The following is a 19,465-nucleotide window of genomic DNA, read 5'->3' on the forward strand; positions in this document are numbered from 1 at the left end:
ATAGTCAATAAAACACAAGTAAACATCTTTCTGGTATTCTTTGCTTTGAGCCAAGATCCATCTGACATCAGCAATGATATTCTTTTTACCATGTCCATCTGAGAACCTACACACACACATAAACATACACACACACATGATACATTCAGCTTCTAACTGTAGGGACAAACTCTCCCTAGAAAACATTTGGGCACCAGTGTGAACTGGCAAGAGCTGAATGTCAGAGGGTGATTAAAGGCAACACTGAAAACCTCTACTACACTTCTGATCAGAATGTTTATGGATCTGTGGCCATCTTGACCAGAATGTTCTCGGAAAGGAAAAATGTGTCTACGCTTGCACTGTGAGATTTAGGAAAAGAGAAACCTCCAAGATAAGTGTCAGTTACATCTTCATTGCCCATAGGTGTCTGCTTTGAGAATAATCTCAGAGGGTGGGTCAAATACTCTCATCATCAAAATAAGGCTTATCAGTGAGTTAAGAAGGAGCCCAAGTGGCACAATGGTTATGCACTCAGCTGCTAACCAAAAGGGTGGCAGTTCAAACCCACATGGAGGATCCATAGGACAATGATTTGGTAATCTGGTTCTATAAAAATTACAGCCTAGAAAACTCTATGGTACAGTTCTACTCTGTCACATGAGTTGCTATGAGCTGAAAATGACTCCTTGACACCTAACAACAACAGTAGCAGAGAATTTATGCTTTCTCAATTATCATCTCATGCCTTTGTAATTATTACTTTCACCAAAACAGAATTTGGCAAGTTTTAGTTTATATGTAATAAATTCGTAAGTATATAAATGTTTTCTTCCAATCACTGTGAATTCATTCAATTAGCCATATTCAGAGAGATCCTTTATTCTGTAAGACAGAATCTTAAAAGGCAAAAACACCAATTAGATAGAAAGCCCATCTGATGTTTTCATGAAGTATTGCTGAAAGTTTCCTAAACGGGGTAGCAGACTCTAAAGAAGCTTCTGCTTGTTCCATATGGGGCTTTCGTTTATGGAAACAATTGTTGTTGTTGTTGTTATGTGCCGTCGAGTCGGCTCCGACTCATAGCGACCCCTCCTTGGGTTTCCGAGGCAGTATCACTACGGAAGTTAGGATTGCCCAACCTTCCTTCCGAGGAGTGGCTGGTGGGTTTGAACCGCCAGCCGTCTGGTTAGCAGGCAAGTGTCTTAGCCACTATGCTACCAGAACAATGGCAACATATAATCGGTGACCAATAGCATCAGCTGACTGTAAATGATGCCCTGCACACCTTCAGAGAGGATCACTGCCAATCTGGGAAACCCGTAGTCTGTTACTTCTTGGGGAAGTAACTGCGTTTCTAAGATTCTACAAGACAACTCAACCATGCTTAACAATGAGTCCCACATTTAGAGGGCAAATGCTTAGTAGTATTTACTTTTTTATTATAAATGATTGTGCTCTATTCGTAGTACACAATGAATCTGTTCTCCCCAGCCATGAATTATGGTTCTTTAGTCAAAATTATTATTCAGTTTCCAAAATATTAACTTGAATCGAATCAGGAAGAAGATGCTACAAATGATTAACACTTAACTAAATCAACTGGGTCCTTAAAAGGCCTAAACGAGACAAAAGCAGCAAATCATCACATCAGTCCCAACCAGAACCTTTCACACATTCCCCTCGGGCTAAAGTTAGACAATGTTTTAAGCTTATGAGATCTTAACCTTTATAGATTTAAAGTTGAAAAGTATGCATCATGTCTGAAGAAGGCCACAAAACTCTTCAAGAAGCCATATGTCTTTTTTTAAAAAAAGCAATGCACTAAAAGTAAAATTCCATGAAATATAAAGGAAATTTCTGAAGCTTTCTCCCCAGTACAACTTTTTGGTTTCAACATACAAATACTCTGAAGTGTTAACAAATCTAACAGGATGGTCTTTAATTAAAAAAGCAAAGGAGAGACACTGAATCTGACTGAATAGAAAAGGAAGCTAAACATTAAGACAGTATTGTTTTAAGAGCTGTCAATTAATCAGCACCGTTCTGGAGGTGGCTCCTGAAGTGTGCAGCACTGGCCAAGGCTCATACACTGGCCCAGCTTCTGGAGTGGAGCAGCAGCTCCTAGTGACAGGAGCAACCTTCTCACAGGAGACAATGACAAGCTCTGGACAAAATTGTAACACCTGACAGCACTGAAAACCTCAAAAGCAGGCAAAAACTGAGGGGCGTCTACACATGGAAGAGAAAAAGGCACTGAGTGAGGGTCTTTCTGTATGGCCTTGGTTTCAATAAACTATGGTGAGGGCTTCAGACAGGAGCCCTGCAGCCTTGTTATTGTGAAAGCCGAAGTTCTAGGCAACCACAGGAACTGGAAAGTGAGAAAGAAAATCCAGTGAATAGATGACAGAAGGGGAGCCTAATTCTTCTAACAGCCCAACTATCTGGCCGACACCAAAACTAAACAGGCAGATGGCAGGCAGGTACAAACAGCCCAGCCAAGGCTAGAGGATTGAGCAGAGACTGCCGCTGCTGGCCACATGGAGAGGTAGCATTTAATTGCCTATGAAAACTCAACAAACATCAACATTTGAGAACAAAATATAATTCAGAGCCTGTACAGCATAACACTATCAATGTCCTGGACACAATTTGAAATGACTAGATACATTAAGAGAAAAGATAATCTACCAGGATTAACCCCAAGAGGTCTAGAAACTGGAATTAGCAGACACGAATTTCAAATGTTGCTATTACAATAAGGAGCTCTGGTTGTGCAGTGGTTAAGCATTCAGCTACTAACAGAAAGGTCAATGGTTTGAACCCACCAGCCTCTCGATGGCAGAAAGATGCGTCAGTCTATAAATATTTACAGCCTTGCAAACCCTATGGGGCAGCTCTACCTGTCCCACAGGATCACTGAGTTGGAATTGACTTGACAGCATTGATGTGGGTTTGGCTTATTACAATTGTGCTCCAGGACACAAATGAAAAGTAAAAAAATCAAATGGAAATTCTAGAACTGAAAAATACCATGTCTGACATTAAAAATACAGTTAGTAGCCTTGACAGTACATTAGAGATGACAAAAGTCAAATGATCACTAGAAATAATCAAATCTGAAGTACAAGATTGAAGAAAAAAATTGAGTCATAGGGACCAATGAAACAATATCAACACGTCTAATTGGCGTACCAAAAGAGGAAGAAATCATGAAACAAATTTTTTTTTTTCCCAAATCTGGGGAAAGTGATAAATTTATAGAGTCAAGAAGCCCAAGTACAATAAATACAAAGAAAATCACACCTAGGCACATCATAGTCAGACTGTTAAAAAGCAGAGAAAAATCTAACAAACAATTCTATATCCAGCAAAAATATCCTTCAATAATGAAGGCAAAAAATCATTTTCAGATAAGTGAAAACTAAGAGAATTCACTGATAGTAGACTTGCACTAACTAGGGGAAATGCTAAAATGTTCTCCAGGCTGAAGGGGTCAGAAATGAAAAACACTAGAAATGGTAAGTATCTGAGCAAACATAAAGGGCTATGAATTATGGGGGGTTATCACACATACAGGTGTAATAAATACACACGAGAGCCACACACAGAGTGGGGGAGTAGAAAAGGAGCTTTTTATGATACAAAGTTCTTACATAAGTTGGTACAACGTATGAAGTTTAAATGGTTATGAAAAATTACAATGTACATTGTAATCCCTAAAAAATGCAAAAAGGCTTTTCTGAAAAATCAATGTTGTGAGGTGCCACCCAGTTGGTTTTGACTCACAGCCACCCCATGTGGCAGTGTAGAATGGCCTCACAGGGTTTTCCAGGCTGTACTCTTTATGGAAGCAGACTGCCAGGTGTTTGCTGGGTGTGGCTGAACTGCCGACTTATGGGTTAGCAGCCGGGCGCTGAACCATGGTTACCACAGAATTCTAAGGAACATTCAAGGAATCCAAAAGAAGACAAGAAAGGAGTAACTGAAGGTCAAAAACACAAAGGACAAATGGAAAGCAAGTGGCAGACCTAACTCGACGGTATCAATTTTACATGAAACAGAAATGAACTAATACACTATTTAAAAGTGGGAAACTCTTACAACAGATAAAAAGCAAGATTCACCTCCTATATGCTGCCTGTAACAACCTCACTTTAAATACAAAGACACAATTAGGTTGAAAGTAAATGGATGAAAAAAACTTACCATGCAGACAACGTGAGAAGGTTGGGGGACTACACTAGTACCAGATTAAGTAAACTCTGAGAGAAAGAGGATTACCAGATAAGAGGGACCTTTCATAATAGAAAGAAGGCCAATTCATCAGGGAAACACAATCATCATCAATGTGTGTTCACTTACTCACAGAGCTCAAAATATACAAAGCAAAAACTGAGAATTAAAGGGAGAAATGAATAAATCCATGATCACAGAGAGATTTTAACATCCCTCTTCTCAGCAACTTATAGAAATATAGATACAAAAGATGTCCATAGTATTGAAAACTTTGATTTAACGTTTGTAGAGAGAACAGGCCCTCCTCCACCCCAACAACTGCAGATTCACACTATTTTCCAGCATTCATGATGCTCAGGACAGACCATCTGCCCCCTAAAAATCAGTCTTAACAAACTCAAAAGAAGTGAGATGATAACAGAATACGCCCTCTGAACACAATGGCATTTAATAAGAAATCAGGAACAATAAGTTATCTAAGAAAGCATCCAATATTTGCCAATTAAACCACATACTTCTAGATAGCCCATGAATCAACAGGAATTATGAGAAATTAAAAACATTTCACATGAAATGATAATTAAAATACAATATAGCAAAGTTTGTAGGATATAGTTAAATCCTTGCAGAGGGAGTCTGTGGCTGTAAGGCTTATATTTGAAAATAAGAAAGGTCTAAAACCCGTGACCTAAGGTTTTACCTTAAGAAAGTAAAAAATCAGGAAGAAAAGCGAACCCAAAGTAGAAGGAAGGAGAGCAGAGCAGAGCAGGAAACAGTAACATGTGGACAGCACGTATGATCACATCTTCGCAATGACAGAAGATAAACTCTTACGTGGCCAAAATTAACTTATTTAACCAACCACTTCACTCATGTCAAAGTAGTCCTGTTTATTTTGTTAATCATGATAGTTTCTTTTTTGCATATGAAGTAGGTGAACCTAGTGAGGTCTTGACAAAAAAATAGTAAGAGCGAATTTTTGAGAACTGAGAATATAGCTATAGAAGTAAAATATTAGGACAAGATCTTCTTTTTCAGAAAAACTTTATCTTTTCTTATAAATAACACGTGTCACAGGTAAGCTAAATCCTGGCAAAATGATATATCACCCACCATGTAAAGCTGGTCATGGTCAATAGAACTCAAGCAGCCCAAAGGACTCTATTCTGCCCCCTTGACAGCAAGCATGTAGTTGGTATGAAGTCAGGGTGGATGTGCATGGGCAGGTGTTATGTATTTCGACAAGGAAATCTTCATGGAAAGGTGCTAAAGATGGAAATGGGCTGAAGAGAAGACAGCAGATGGCAATTTTTTTTGTGTTAATGTGAAAAGGAAGGTGGCTGCTGCCAGCTCCTACGGGAGTCACCCAAATGCCAGGTTCTCACACAAGGAAGTTAGAGCCACTGCATCACTCACATCTAGAGGCTTCCCCTGGCAGAGATGTTTCTGAATTGCCTCTAATTTTCAGGATGTTTGTGGCCATTATTGCTAACCATTCCTTTTTATTTATTAATTGTGATTTGGGCGAAAGTTTACAGAGCAAATTCACTTTCCATACAGTTCACATACACTTTGTCTCATGACATTGACTACAATTTCCCACAATGCAACAGCTCCCCTCCCATCCCCTCCCCATAGTTACCTCTTCCTTTGGGTCCTTCCCTCCATGCACTCCTGCCCCCTGAGCTGTCTCCCTGTGCAGACACTGCCCTTCTCCCATGACTGATCTCTCCAAGGAGTGTATCTCCCTAATGGAAATGTTCAGCTCATATGCCTGTCTTCTCTGGCTGGAAGCCACAGGAGTGGGTTCAATTCCAGACATGAAAGGCAGCTAGGGGCCATAGTCTCAGGAGTTCTACCAAGCTCTATCAGACCAGCAAACCTGGTCCCTGCGCCCCCCCGCGTTTTTAAAAATGATTTTGAGTTTTGTTCTACATTGTTCTCCCACTCTATCCAGGATCTCCTACATAGAACCCCCTCCAAGTGGGCCAACCATTCCTTTTATTTGAACCAATCCCATTAGATAACTATTGGGAAGTGGTACATGTCCAACAGAATGCACCCGACATCGACAGCACATATGACGTCAAGGTTATTAACAAGGATGTGTACCTGTGTGTCCAGCCAGCTCACGGCTCACGCGTACATTCCCTTCACGAGTTTTCAGATTGTAAATGGAGCAGATGTTATCAAGGCCACCACAAGCCACATAGTTCCCAGAAGGGGCATATGCACAAGTCATGACCCAAGAGGAGCGCAGAGGAATGGCGTGGACCTAAGGGACAGGAGCACAAGGAGGCAAACACCATCACTCATGTCATTAACTACCAATTCTAGAATGCCATCTCTAGTCTTTAGCTTTCTCTCCATAGGAGGTAAGAGAGGAAAATAAGGGTCAACATTATTTTGATGATGAAAATCCAGCACTGCAGACAGAAATGCCAATTAAAGTTACATCTTAAGGTCAGGTAGGTACCTAAGCAAGGGCAGCACTGCCTCCTGATCAAACTGCACACTAACAGGAAGCAACCAGTCAAGATGGCAGTAAATTCATTTAAAAAGTATTCTTAATGAAGCCACTAAACTGGGCATTATCATCATCAATCCTGCTGCAAACCTCCCCTGTAAGTACTGCAACTTTGTATGGACATTTAGGATTCTCCAGTAAAATACAACTGAGTTAGATCCTTTATGTATATGTTTGAACCAATGACAGTACTTTTCATTTAATATGATACAATTTTGGATTAAATTTCAAGAATCTAACAATTTATACTTCAAATTATAAGGCCTCTCAGATTGTCCTTTGTGAAATAAATGACTAAACGAAAAGCTCTTTTTCTACAATATATAAATAAAACATGAAATTTCCCAGACTGAACTAAAACCGGAATCCAAGTGTCCCAGGAACGTAAGGAGGTACTTACCACTCCCCGCTTTGTCAAGAGATGACAAACTACAGCTGAATTATGCCTCGTCCATCAGAAGAGACAGTGATACCTGCTAGCTGCATGATCCAGCACCTACCTACCTCACCTGCATAACTTTCCTACTAAAAGACAGAGCTCGTTGCAATCCCCCTCCCGACCATGCGCTGTTATAATGGGCATTAATCCAGAGTCAGAGAATCGACCAGGCCTGGGGTCCCAGAGAAGGGATTGTGCAGCCTCTTACCTTGTTGGTGGTGTAGCTATCCCAGATGATAAGTTTGCCATCCTGTGAGGCACTAACTAGCAGCCTGGAGGGAAAAACAAAAGCAAACACATTAGGACCACAGAATCTATACAAAGGCAATAAGTGAAAACTGGAACTCCAGTGACTTCTAACGTATGCTTCACTGATTCATCTGCCTGAGACAAGGCACGCTTATTTTTAAGCAAAAAAGTTTTACATGTTAGACCAACTCTGCAAGCATGAGGAACACGTTCTCATAGGTAACAGTTCAGACTCAAGCATGCTTGGCTCTGAATGCAGCCTCAATTGCCAGTTGCTCCTTGTATCAGCCAAGATGGGTGACCTCTCACACTGCTGCTTTGGTTTCTTTTCATTATAAATAAAACTTGAGACACACATCTTTCAAGAGCCAAAGAGAAGGGAAATATTTAAGTCTATAATTTCTGTCCCATTCTGACAAAGCAAAAGCTTAGATATAGAGGAATAAGCTTTTCAATATCCCAAATATTCCAGGACTCCTAGAGATGTAAGAAGGTCTCCTACCTGCTTTGTCAAGAGATGACAAACTATAGCAGAACGGGCCTGGCCCATCAGAAGAGACTAGCATCATGTCATACATTTTTTTCATGACTGAGCAACTATGCTAAGTTTGGGATCTGCATGTTACGAGGTGTTCTGTTTGTAGTTGCAGAAATTAAGACACTGCAAATGGAGCGCATGACTAATGGGTAGTGGAACTGTGTGTTACTAAGATGGCAAAGAGAGAGAGAATGACTTCGTTCACTGCTCTCAGGACTCTGGCCTGCAGAAGTGCTGCTTTCAAGGAACCAGGACAAGAGCCGGCTTGCAATTCTATGCACAGGTATTTAGTTAGTATGCCAAGTAATGATGTAAAGATTTTAGCAAGACACACAAGTTTGAAGCACTTCACCGTGAATGTACTTGGCTTCTTGAGGTTGATCAAGAGCTGGAGGTAAAACTCATTTCAGTCACTTTGGTGACTTTGGTGTTTTCAGTGAAACCTGACGTTTTGATACACTAGCACAAACTTCCTTTAAGAGAAGTCAACAATGAGTTCGGCATGGAATAAAAATCTTTTCAACACTGCATTACAAAACTAAATAACTGTAGTCTCCAATCCAATCACTTTTCAACTGTAACTTCTTAAAGCAAGTTCCTGCATCTAGGTTTGATGACAACCATGTTTGCATGCATTCTGTCTACCTCTGTCTCCAAGCCCCAGGACAGGCTGTGAGTGTAGCTCAGAGCTGCTGTAAGAGAGGCTCATCAGCTCATCCGCCTGGGCCGGAAAGGTCGGGAAAGTCACCTTCAGACATGCCTCCTGGCTAGAGAGCCTTAATATTTGCTGACTTGCAGAGGGAGTTAAGCTGTCCATTTATCCTTCCAGAAGGTTACAGAAGACATACCTCGTAATCCCAGGTCAGATAACTCTTCAAGAATTGGGTCTGCTTTGCCTCATAGAGCTTTTACTGACATGTACATCCATAACCTTGCTGGCTACCACCAGAAGAGAGGCAAGAGCCAGGAAGTAAGTTGAAAAGGACCCAGGACACTAAAGGCAGAAGCTAAAGCGCAAACATTTAAAGCCTAGTTCAGTTTAGTTATTATTTCATCCCTCAATATAATCAGAATTTAGCAGACGATAGAATTTTAGAAAGGGGAGAGGAGCTTTAACTTTAGTTCATGTGACTCAAAGAGAATCTCCAATGTTATAAAAAGTAGAATCTCACTAAGCAACTAAGCAGAAATGAAAGAATTAAAAATACATTGGTTAAGCATATTATAAATGGATATGTAATATATATGCACACAAACTTACCATTAGTTTTGAAAGATAAATTGCTAACTGCACACCATGGGTTATACAAACATCATAAAGTAACTGCTATTCCTAATTATGACCTTAAGTCATGAAAAAAAAAAAAAAGGAGAAATCTTAAACAATATCCTGCTTATTAAAGTAGGAAATATGAAGAGTATTTATAGGAAATATGAAGAATGTGCATCCAAAATTAAAAACAAAAATGTTTTGGACTCTAAAAGATGCAAAAATCTGCCTATACAGAAAACCTGGCTCTCTAAATAACCCCAAGAAGCTCTGGATAGAAGAGGACTTTTTTTTAAAAAATAACATTTATAACATTTTATTGTGTTTTCGGTGAAAGACTACACAGCAGTTTAGGTTCACATTCAACTATTTCTACACAAGTTGTGCAGTGACTTTGGCTACATTCTTCACAGTTTATGAACAGTCTCATTATTTCCATTCTGATTGTTCCCCTTCCATTAATCTAGTTTCCCTACTCCATTATGTTCTCATCTTTGTTTTAAAGGAATTGCTGACCATTTGATTTCACACAGGTGATTTTTTAAAGGAATACAGTATTTCTAGGTTATATTCCCCCTTTTTAACCCTCCTAGCCAATTTGTTATTTAGCTATAAAGTGGACTTAGGGGGTTAGTTTAGGTTCAAGGTTTGAAGAGTATTTCATGGCAGTAGTCTTAAGAGAGTCCTCCAGTCCCAAGCAGTCCAATAGGTCTGGTTCTTTTTTGTGTTTTTTCGAATCTGAGGTTCTGTTCCACATTTTTCTCCTACTCTATCAGAGTCCATCTATCAGGACCCTGATAAGAATGGTTGGCCATGCACCATCTAGTTCTTCTGGTCTTGGGATAGATGCAGCTGGTTCATACAGACTATTTATCCTGTAGTCTAGTTTCTTCCTCTCTTTTTTTTTTTTAAATTTAAGGTTCTTCACTGTCCTCACCTCGAAACAAGTGGCCGTAATAACCAGAGGAAAAGGGGAGAAGAACCAGTCAGCAGGGGGAGAAGTCAGCTCACAACATTCCACTTATACACAGAATAAACAGACAAGCAGAGTCACTACTGCAGTTAGAAACTGGGAGCCTAGAAAGGGAGAGGAACAGGTGGGGAGTACAGGTATCATTAAACAAATATATAAGCCCTTCCCAAACTGGAGCACCCTGGGGGGATTTCATCTGTTTTAACCAAGAGGAATCAGAAGATCAAAAGTGGTTTGGAAGGCCAGAACCATCAGGATGGTGGACCAGAACAGTCCAGGAAATGGGAATTGGCAACTGAGGGGAATTACTGCCCTTTCCCTGCTGGAATCCCCCCAGCCTCTCTGGTCTGGCAGGAAGGGGGCAACCTGTAACCCCTGGTGGGGCTGGAGGGGGCTCACAAGGGCTTGCGCTCCACGGAGATGATGGCTCTACCCTCAGGTGTAGCGGTCCTCCTTATAACAGTTTGCTTGATCCCCCCATCAGCTCCCTCTTGATGCCATCCCTAGAACTAGCACAGATCATTTTGTTCTTAAGGAGTATATACTCAGGGGCATCGAAGATAAACACCAAGTCCTCCTTGTTCTCCTTGGTTTTACAGGTTGCAGCATAGAAGGCATAGTGGCAGTCTTTGCCTGGCAGCATCTTGACAAAAGTGGTGTATGGTTTGCTGACAATCTGACCCATGTCACCAACCACAATCTCCTTGTCCTCCTCCAGGAATGTAGTCTTCTTATCCCATAAGCAGAAGAGCACTGCTTCCTCCAGCTCCTCTGGTGTCAATGATCCACCCACCTTCATGTCATTTAACACTCTGACTGACACAATCAGAGGCAGCCACACCAAAGACCATGTTTCCAGAAGCGAAAGGGATATGGCAAAAACAGCCAAGACGAGGTGTTGCAGCTGCTGCTGGGATGCAACTGAACTATTTATTTCTTCTTTAAAGTCTCTGGTTTCCTTCTTTCCATTTTCCTCTGGATGAGCAGAAACTAACAGTTGTATCTTAGATGGCAGCAGAGGGTCTTTTAATACCATTCATGTTTTTTGTTTTCTTCTGTGCATGATGGTAAAAGAAAGGTAACTGTACAGTGTGAAGAGCAATCGTAAAGCAGATAGCCAGCTATCTACCACCCCGGCCAAGAAAGAAAATAAGACCAACACGGCACCCCTCACTCAGCCTCCCATGTAGCCTCCCAATGCCACCCCTTTCTCTCAGGGTAACCACTCTTCTGAACTTAGAGGTGCTTGTCCACTCTGTGGCTTTTTTCCCTCCAATCCTGGGGCTTTCAAGGCAAAATTTTTTCATTTCAGACTCAGAGTATCAAACCATACACACAACAGCCTGGAACCCGAGGCAATTGGCACGTGAGCTACGTCACAGCTCTCCTGCTCTGACCACACACACCTTAGTTCCTGGAACAACCCAAATCTTCTTAGCCAGCAGCGATGGCTACCCTTCAGAGGTCAGCACTGCACAGGCCTTCCTGACCACTGAAGCTGGAACCCTGGCTGCCAAAGGAGAGCACTTTGTTCGGAGAGCCAAGGATGCTCCTGGCCTCAGAAACAGCCTAACTGGAGCCTGTCTAATTAAGGTATCAATGACCCCACAAAAGGAGTCAAAGTCCAAAATGCAACATAGTATTCAGTTATCATCTACTTCTGATAATAAATTCTGAAGGGGACTGATTACTGAGGACATTTTGTTTCTTTCTCTTCTGACTACTGCCATCAGTAAAATGATCCGAGCTAGCTCTCATTTGCATATGGAATTGTATGGATACTATATAGAACAAACTAAAGATAGAATCTTTTGTTCTCTAGTTGTTTACACTCCAGAGCAGACAATTTCATGAACAAAGTGAAAGCCAAGCAGAAAATTCCACTCTGATAAACATGAAAAAAATACTACTCAAGGAAAGGCATGTTAAGAACAGTATGTTAGATGTTTGAGAAGAGCATGTAACAGTCTCACAATCTTTTATTTAATTACCTGACTCAACTTCCTAATCTTTCTTTTATGATGACAACAAATCCAGTGAGGTTATTTTTTCCTAGAAGAACAAGCCACCCCTGAATGCACAAGCACCATGCCCCGCTCGGCTCCCAGGTACCTGGAGTCTGTGCCCCAATGCATGGCATAGATCTTGGCCAGGTGCCCCCTCAGCGTTCTCCTGGTACGCATCTGGATTCTTCCGACAGGGTCGATGTTGTTTGTGATCTTAAAAAAGAAGGTCTTACACACTCAGTCTGTCATGAAGTGAATCCACATCCCAGAGCTCCTGCCTTCTTCCCTATCCCGCTCAGGCCACACCCCTCACCCAAGGTCCCCTCCAACTTATCCCTCCCCCAGGACTAGTCCTGGGACACCTTGAGGACCTCAGCTCTCCATGTGACCTACCCTTACTGCTGCCCATCTCAAATGGCTATTACCCTGATACTCTGAACCTGACCCCTTTCATAACTCTTATTCTGGTTGTGCTCTGGTCTCATTGCACCCACAGCCTTCAGGACAGCCTGTCTCTTCCCACACCCCATCCCACTACTGTACACACACTCACAGTGCTGCTCCTGACCTTCCCCTCTTCTCTATGTACCCAGACCCAGCTCCTTCCCATCCTTACAGGACCGCTCTTCCAAATTACAGCCCACGTCACACCACCTAGTAAAAATCACTGTGTGCTGACATGTTGCCCATGGCTGTGACCCAGACAACAGTTAGCACCTGCACCTGCACCTATACTGCTATCATTCACGGCATCAAAATGGATGCAAATACTTGCAGATTCACTCCAACATATCAAAACATCTGACGTGAATGATTTTGGTTCACAAACGGAGTAAGAATATCACAACAGTGGGTTTTTAAAAATGTACAGTCCAAAGTATACCTGAGAATTCAGATAATTCTGTGTAGTATGATTTTTTTCTTTAGCTTTCTGTTTAGCACCAAATAAAAAGCATCCCTTAAAGCATTAAGGGAACATTAAAAATTAACCATCTTCATTAGAAGTGTGAATATAATTTTTCTTTCACATTGCTATTCAATTCTTTGGCTTCAGAAATTTAAGTTCTGAGGCAGGTTTTGTCAAAGTCAGACATTCTAAATATCTTAAGACAGTAACAATATTTTACAACTATACCTCCATTACAGAAAGTAATGATTTAAGGCTTGACAGAGGCTTATTTTTCATCTAAAGAAGCTTATGCCTAGCATCAGAATGGAGACCTTCAAGCAGCGTCTGTGCAGAAGTACAGTTGAAGAAGAGTTCACTGAGAGGTTCCTGGTGTGAGCACATCGGGTACTGATTCTAACATCAACAGACAGCTCTGGATGATTAAGTGGCTCTTACCTGAGAGAGAGTTGCATCTGCACAAGCTTTTCTTGCATCCTAGGAAGTACAAACCACAAAAAGGAAATCAGTAATGCTTCAGACACATTCAACAGTAGGCCCTCACGCAAGGTTTTAGACGAAACCTCTATAGCGGGAAAAAGAGACTGCAGAAGGATGGTGTCTTCTCCCCTGTAGTACCCACAGTCTGCTGTAGTTGAATAGCGAGGCAATGTTTATTAAGTCTATGCTGCTCTAGACCACTCCGAACAGAGAACTGATCCCACGTCTCAGACCTGCAGGTCGCCTTGCGGCGGAAGCCCGGGGCAGCGACTGAGACCTGGTGCTGCAGCTTCTCCTCCTTGCACAGCCTCTGCCTGCGCCTCCCACCTATTCTTTGTGACGGCCCATGTGAAGTCAGAAGGGATGAGGCCCAAGAAAAAAGGCCAAGAAAGACCAATGTCCAGCCCAAAGAGCTTACCACCTAGACGGTATTAAGTAAGGATTTTATTTTCAAGCACACAATCTTTAATTCTAAATTCTATGGAAAAGAGCAAGGGATTTGTAGTCAGATAATCAAATTCAGATAAAATTTTGTGGAATACATAGTATGAACTATAAAGAGATATCACTAATGCTATTACAATTTTTCATTGCTACTATATAAATGAAGTCAGTAGAAAATAAATTTTGAAACCTCAAATTAGCATATATACTTCAAAATCGAAAGCTAGATATGAATAATGTGACAACAGCTGTAAAAGGTTCGATATTTTAGTGTAGACAGCTGCCAACTTCATAAAATTTCAAAGGAAATAATTTTAAAATTATGACAATTTCTAATAAGAAAAGAATAGTATTTCTACTACACAAGCATCTGACCACTCACTTCCAAAATGTCAATGGCACCCATACATATCAGGCGCCCTAAGTTAGAATGTCAAGTAGGGGAGATCGTCCTGGGAGATAGTCTCCAGGGGCTAACAGCCTCACTGCAAATGGTTTTTATTTTATGAAGTCAGTGGGAATATTTATTAACAGGTAACATATAAATACATTCATAGAGACTATCATCATAAATAAAACAAAGATTTAGACCCCAAATTCAACTTTAATTATGCTATTAGAAGTCATTCTGCTTATAGCTCCAACACAAATTATTTAATCAAACATTTCCATGCCTGCAACTACATTTTGGGTAAGGAGGAACAAAAACAGAAAATTCTTAATCATAACTTCTTTTGTCAGTAATTTTTATCTATCAAGTATTGCAGTTAATTTTTTTTTTTCCTGAATGCCATTCTTGTTGATGTTATATGTGACTTGTAAGTTTAAAAAAGAATAATTTTGTAAAGGAGAAAATAAACCATGACTCTTAAGCAATTTTACCTTGGTTAGCATCCAAAGATTAGAAAAGGTATCAAAAGGTACCATTTAACAGACAGTGGTGATATGATGGTTAAACATTTTTAAACACTACACACAGACAGGCTGGCAGTTAAAACCCCCACCAGCCACTCCTCAGAAGGAAGGTTGGGCAATCTATTTCCATAGTGATACGGCCTCAGAAACCCACGGAGGGGTCGCTATGAGTCGGGTCGACTCCATGGTATGTAATAACACCACCACCACACACAGATAACTTCAATTAGGTCTTTTTAGTCAAACAGATGCTTATGTAAACTGGTAAAGCATTTCTCAAAATGGTTACCTTGAATTTGTATGACTGCAGGAAAAGTCTTTTAAGTGAATAAGCTCTATTAACTGCTTAATATACACTATACACAAACCCTCAATCAGACTGTGGTCAATCTCTTACCCTACTGGGATGCATGTCATACCAGAACAATGCACAGAGGACTCCTGCTCAGCTCTCAGTCACTTCTGACTACAGACAACATTTGGACCAAACCTCCAATGCAGCTGGCCTGCCACACTGGTGAGGCACCTTCATTCACATATGGGGGACATGTCACTTTGTTTAAAAAACTAGTAAAAGTCTACACTGATACATTTTGTTGGATTACATTCTCCTTAATCCATCAGTGAGTTACTCCCGCTCCTTTTGAGGTTTGCACTTTTCAGTCAGTTCCTTTGAGCATCTTTGTTTCCTCACAAATAGAAACAAAAGTAGGAGGAGATGGTCCTTTAGGGGCTTTCAGCTTTAAAGCAATTCTAAGAAAGAAACAACTTCTCTTAGAATCACCTACCATTTCTTGTTGGTTTCCTTATCCTTTGCTTTCTTTAACAGGCATGTATTCCTTTGATAACTAGAAAAAAAAAAAGTGTCTTTTTCCCCTTCTTTTGAAAGTTACCTGCTGTCTCCATTTGGTATAATGGACTCAAACAGCCTTAACTGTCCCTATATTGTGCAAAGAAACTTGCAGGGTGACCTGCACAGCACCTCACAGCTCACAGAGAGACAAAGACTGTGACAATATCTGCGGAGAACTCTCATCACTGCTGCGTGGCACTCAGCTGGTTTCTTAGAGAATGGTTGAGAGCTGCACTGTCCCCAACGGCAGCTGCGAGCCACAGTGGGCCACTGAGCACCTCAGATGCAGCCTGTGCAAACAGGTGTGTCAGTAAGCATAAAAAACATTCTGGATATGTCTTTCATATGTGCCACGCAAACTTTTCTTTATCTGTTATAAACAGATCTGAATCTGCTATTTATGAACAATAGTTTACAGTTGTCAGAAAAACAGTGATTTCTTAAAATAGGCCAAATCAACTATGGCTCCTTCTGGAAGATAACAGCATCTATAAACACCAGTGAACTGGAGCCTCTAACACTATGCCACCTTCTCAAACACACTGATTCTCAACCAGGATAATGACCCTCACAGAAGCACTAAGAACCTTTCATACCTATGCTGCCAGCACCTTCACGGTTTGCTGCCAAATTCTGTCAATGTTTAAAATTTATTTTTGCTCACAGTTAATACATTAATATAGTAATGATATTGGTTAGAGACAGAGATACACTGGCTACCAGATGGAGGGAAAAATGTAGTTTAACACTAATCTAGCATTAAAGAAATACTTATGCTTATCTTAAAAAAAAAAAAAAAAAAGCCCACAGGCCATATCATACTACCTACCCCACTGCCATCGAGTTGATTACAACTCATAGCCACCCCGATAGGGTTTCCAAGGTCGTGTATCTTTACAGAAGCAGACTGCCTCGTCTTTCTCCCGCATGGTATTGGCAGGTTTGAACCGTCACCCTTTTTGGTTAGCAGCCCAATGCCTTAACCACAGTGCCACTGACAATATTGCAGGGTAAACAAAAATTTAAATTAGTAGCTTCAAATAATGTTTAATGCAGCTTCCTAGCCCCTCTGAATTCTGATTTCTATAATCTTAGTTGTCAGACTTTTTTGGGAACAAGAGGAAGGACTAAAATCTCAAAAGTGGATGATAAACAGCTGAGAGTATTTTAAATACAGAAAAAAGTAATGCAATTTAACTATTACCAAGTAATAACAGATCAGTTTCTGCTTTATTTATTTATTTACCAAATCACTACAGCCTCAAAATGGACCGTCTATAAGCTTAAGATTTAAGTCAGGCAAAACCTTAAGGGAATTTGTTGGTTTCATATAAATAGCATTTTTGGAGATCAGAGTAAATCTTAAAAAAAAAAAAAAATCTTAAAAGGCTTCCTTATTTTTACCGAGCTGTATCTGACCTTGAAACATTAAAATATGAATTTCTTAAAATAAAATAATATTCTGTTTCCTCTTTTACTGTAAGATCTCAGATAATTTCATTATCTTTTCTCAAGTTCACGAAAAAGTTGGCTAAAATGAACATGGTGTTTCTTTCTCTAATTTCCACCAGGCTTTCTGAACACGTACTTGGCCATTTAATCATTAGGTTTCATCTTTACAGTCGAGTTAGAGAAATGAACTGTTATTTGGGCATGTACTGGTCACTCTCAACTTCTCATAACATGATGTTTTGAAGGACAGCTAAGGCTCTAGAGATGAAAACAAGAAACCAGGGAGTAAGCCACTTTATCAAATAGAAACCTCTGACTATACTGAGTATATGATTCTTCCTGGTAAGTCCACCTTTTTTCTCTTATTCTTCATATCAATAATCTGACAATAGGCACATCTACTTGTATTCAATCTTTTCTACAAAATATTCACTAAAAGCATTGTTTCAAGAAACTAGAGAAGAGTAGGATTAACTTCTTTCAGAACTACATACCCTCTTTTAAAAGTTCATAGGCTCTACAACACTGTACACCAGCAGGCATAGGGTGGAATTTAACTTTTGAGAATTCTGTGAATGCTATTCTTTGTATACTGCAGTCTCATCATTATAGTTGCTTTTATCTAAATTAGATTCATCAAAGTTTGTAGTTTCCAAGAATCACCCCTGGGGAACACTGCCTTTCAAAATTAGGAATTAATTAAGTCTATCTAAAATATTTTTTCATTGTTATTGTTAATGCTCTTATTTTTTTAACATGTTTCCTTCCCACACCTTAATATTCACAATATTCATTGGGAGGGTTATCACATCTTGAGTGTAGTGACCAAAACGATGCCATAAAACTAATTCTCAAGATTAAAAATTAAAAGTACAAGTGTTCATGAATTCTATGGAAACACTTCATGTATATATAAATAACAAAGCATAATATACAAGAAAATACAATCCTGAAAACCATGCCCTAAATCAAGTAATGAGAACCCCTGGGTCAACTTCGATTCATAGTCATTCTGTAGCCTGGATTTCCTAAAACAGATGATACCAGACCTGAAGCCCATATGATGCATAAAACACAACACATATGTCGATACCTACTCTAATTTGGTTTTTAAGTTGTTCGGCCTCCTGCCGTAGCTGGTCAAGTTCACTCATCTTCTGATCTTAGTGCTCTCTTCAATGTCTCCACAAAGAATCTGGGTTCTGAAAAAGAAATGCAAGCCCACAGAAACTGTTGAGTAATTTCAATGAGGCAGGTGATAAAAACAAACTGAAATTTCAGAGCTTTAGTTTATTATAAACCAAAGCGCCTTTCTTGAACATTAATCAAACTATAAAATGTCTCCCTAGGGCTGGGTTAATAAAATATAATTGCAAATATTTACCAAGCTGGATAATATGACAATGTCAAATTTACTACTAAAAATACGGTGGTGGCATGAAAAAGAAAAATCTATTAAGAAAAAAGATTAGTAGCAGCTACAAGGGGTAGGAGGGACGGGGGAAAGGGGAAGATTTTGTTTGCAGGACATTGAGTTTATGCTAACGGTGGTGGAGTATTTTGGAAAAGGATAGCAATAATGGTGGCACAATATGAAAAATGTCATCAATGTCCCTGAGCTGTAAACATGGAAGTTGTCATGCTGGTGAATGTCTTGGTATGATGTTTTCACCACAATAAAAGTAAATAAAAAGGAGAAAAAAAAATCTGTTAAGAAGGTTTTTCCTGAAACGATATGGATCTCAATTATAAACACAAGAATGTAAGTAAAACATTGGTTAACAGTTGTCACATAGCTGTGTGGGGAGCTCTGGTGGTGTAGCGCCTAAGGCATTTGACTGCTAACCAGAAGGCTGGTGTTTCAAACCCACCAGCCACTCCTTGGAAGGAAGGTTGGGCAATCTACTTCCATAGTGATACTGCCTCAGAAACCCAAGGAGGGGTCGCTATGAGTCGGATCCAACTCGATGGCAGTGAGTTTTATTTTTTTTTTGTCATACAAAACCCCATACAGTGGCAAACTGGCAACACAGTACCCCCATGATTCTGCACCAATGACCAGCCTAAAGAATGTTCACATGGCAAGTCTAAAAGGACACGGTGTGGTACCCAATAATCCTTCAGTTCAGGGACAAACCAAGCCCCCACAAAAACAGCTCAGGGCCCCAGTGTACTTAGCAGCAACACCTCAATT

The 19,465-nt window shown here is 40.2% G+C and overlaps 1 protein-coding gene across 1 annotated transcript in view; it reads right to left on the bottom strand.

Moving 5' to 3' along the window:
• Window positions 1–18,425, bottom strand: part of GNB1 (G protein subunit beta 1) — a 42,971-nt gene extending 24,546 nt beyond the window's left edge. The window contains exons 1-5 of the mRNA XM_007945427.2: window positions 18,369–18,425; window positions 13,566–13,604; window positions 12,327–12,433; window positions 7,393–7,456; window positions 6,331–6,493 (exon numbers count right to left, since the gene is read on the bottom strand). Coding sequence (XP_007943618.1) covers window positions 6,331–6,493; window positions 7,393–7,456; window positions 12,327–12,433; window positions 13,566–13,604; window positions 18,369–18,425 — 430 coding nt within the window. The remainder of the gene's footprint in view (window positions 1–6,330; window positions 6,494–7,392; window positions 7,457–12,326; window positions 12,434–13,565; window positions 13,605–18,368) is intronic.
• Window positions 18,426–19,465: the final 1,040 nt, after the last annotated feature.

The sequence above is a fragment of the Orycteropus afer genome, unplaced genomic scaffold, assembly GCF_000298275.1.
Source record: "Orycteropus afer afer isolate SDZICR_OR568_19922 unplaced genomic scaffold, OryAfe1.0 scaffold00136, whole genome shotgun sequence".
NCBI classification, from domain to species: domain Eukaryota; kingdom Metazoa; phylum Chordata; class Mammalia; order Tubulidentata; family Orycteropodidae; genus Orycteropus; species Orycteropus afer.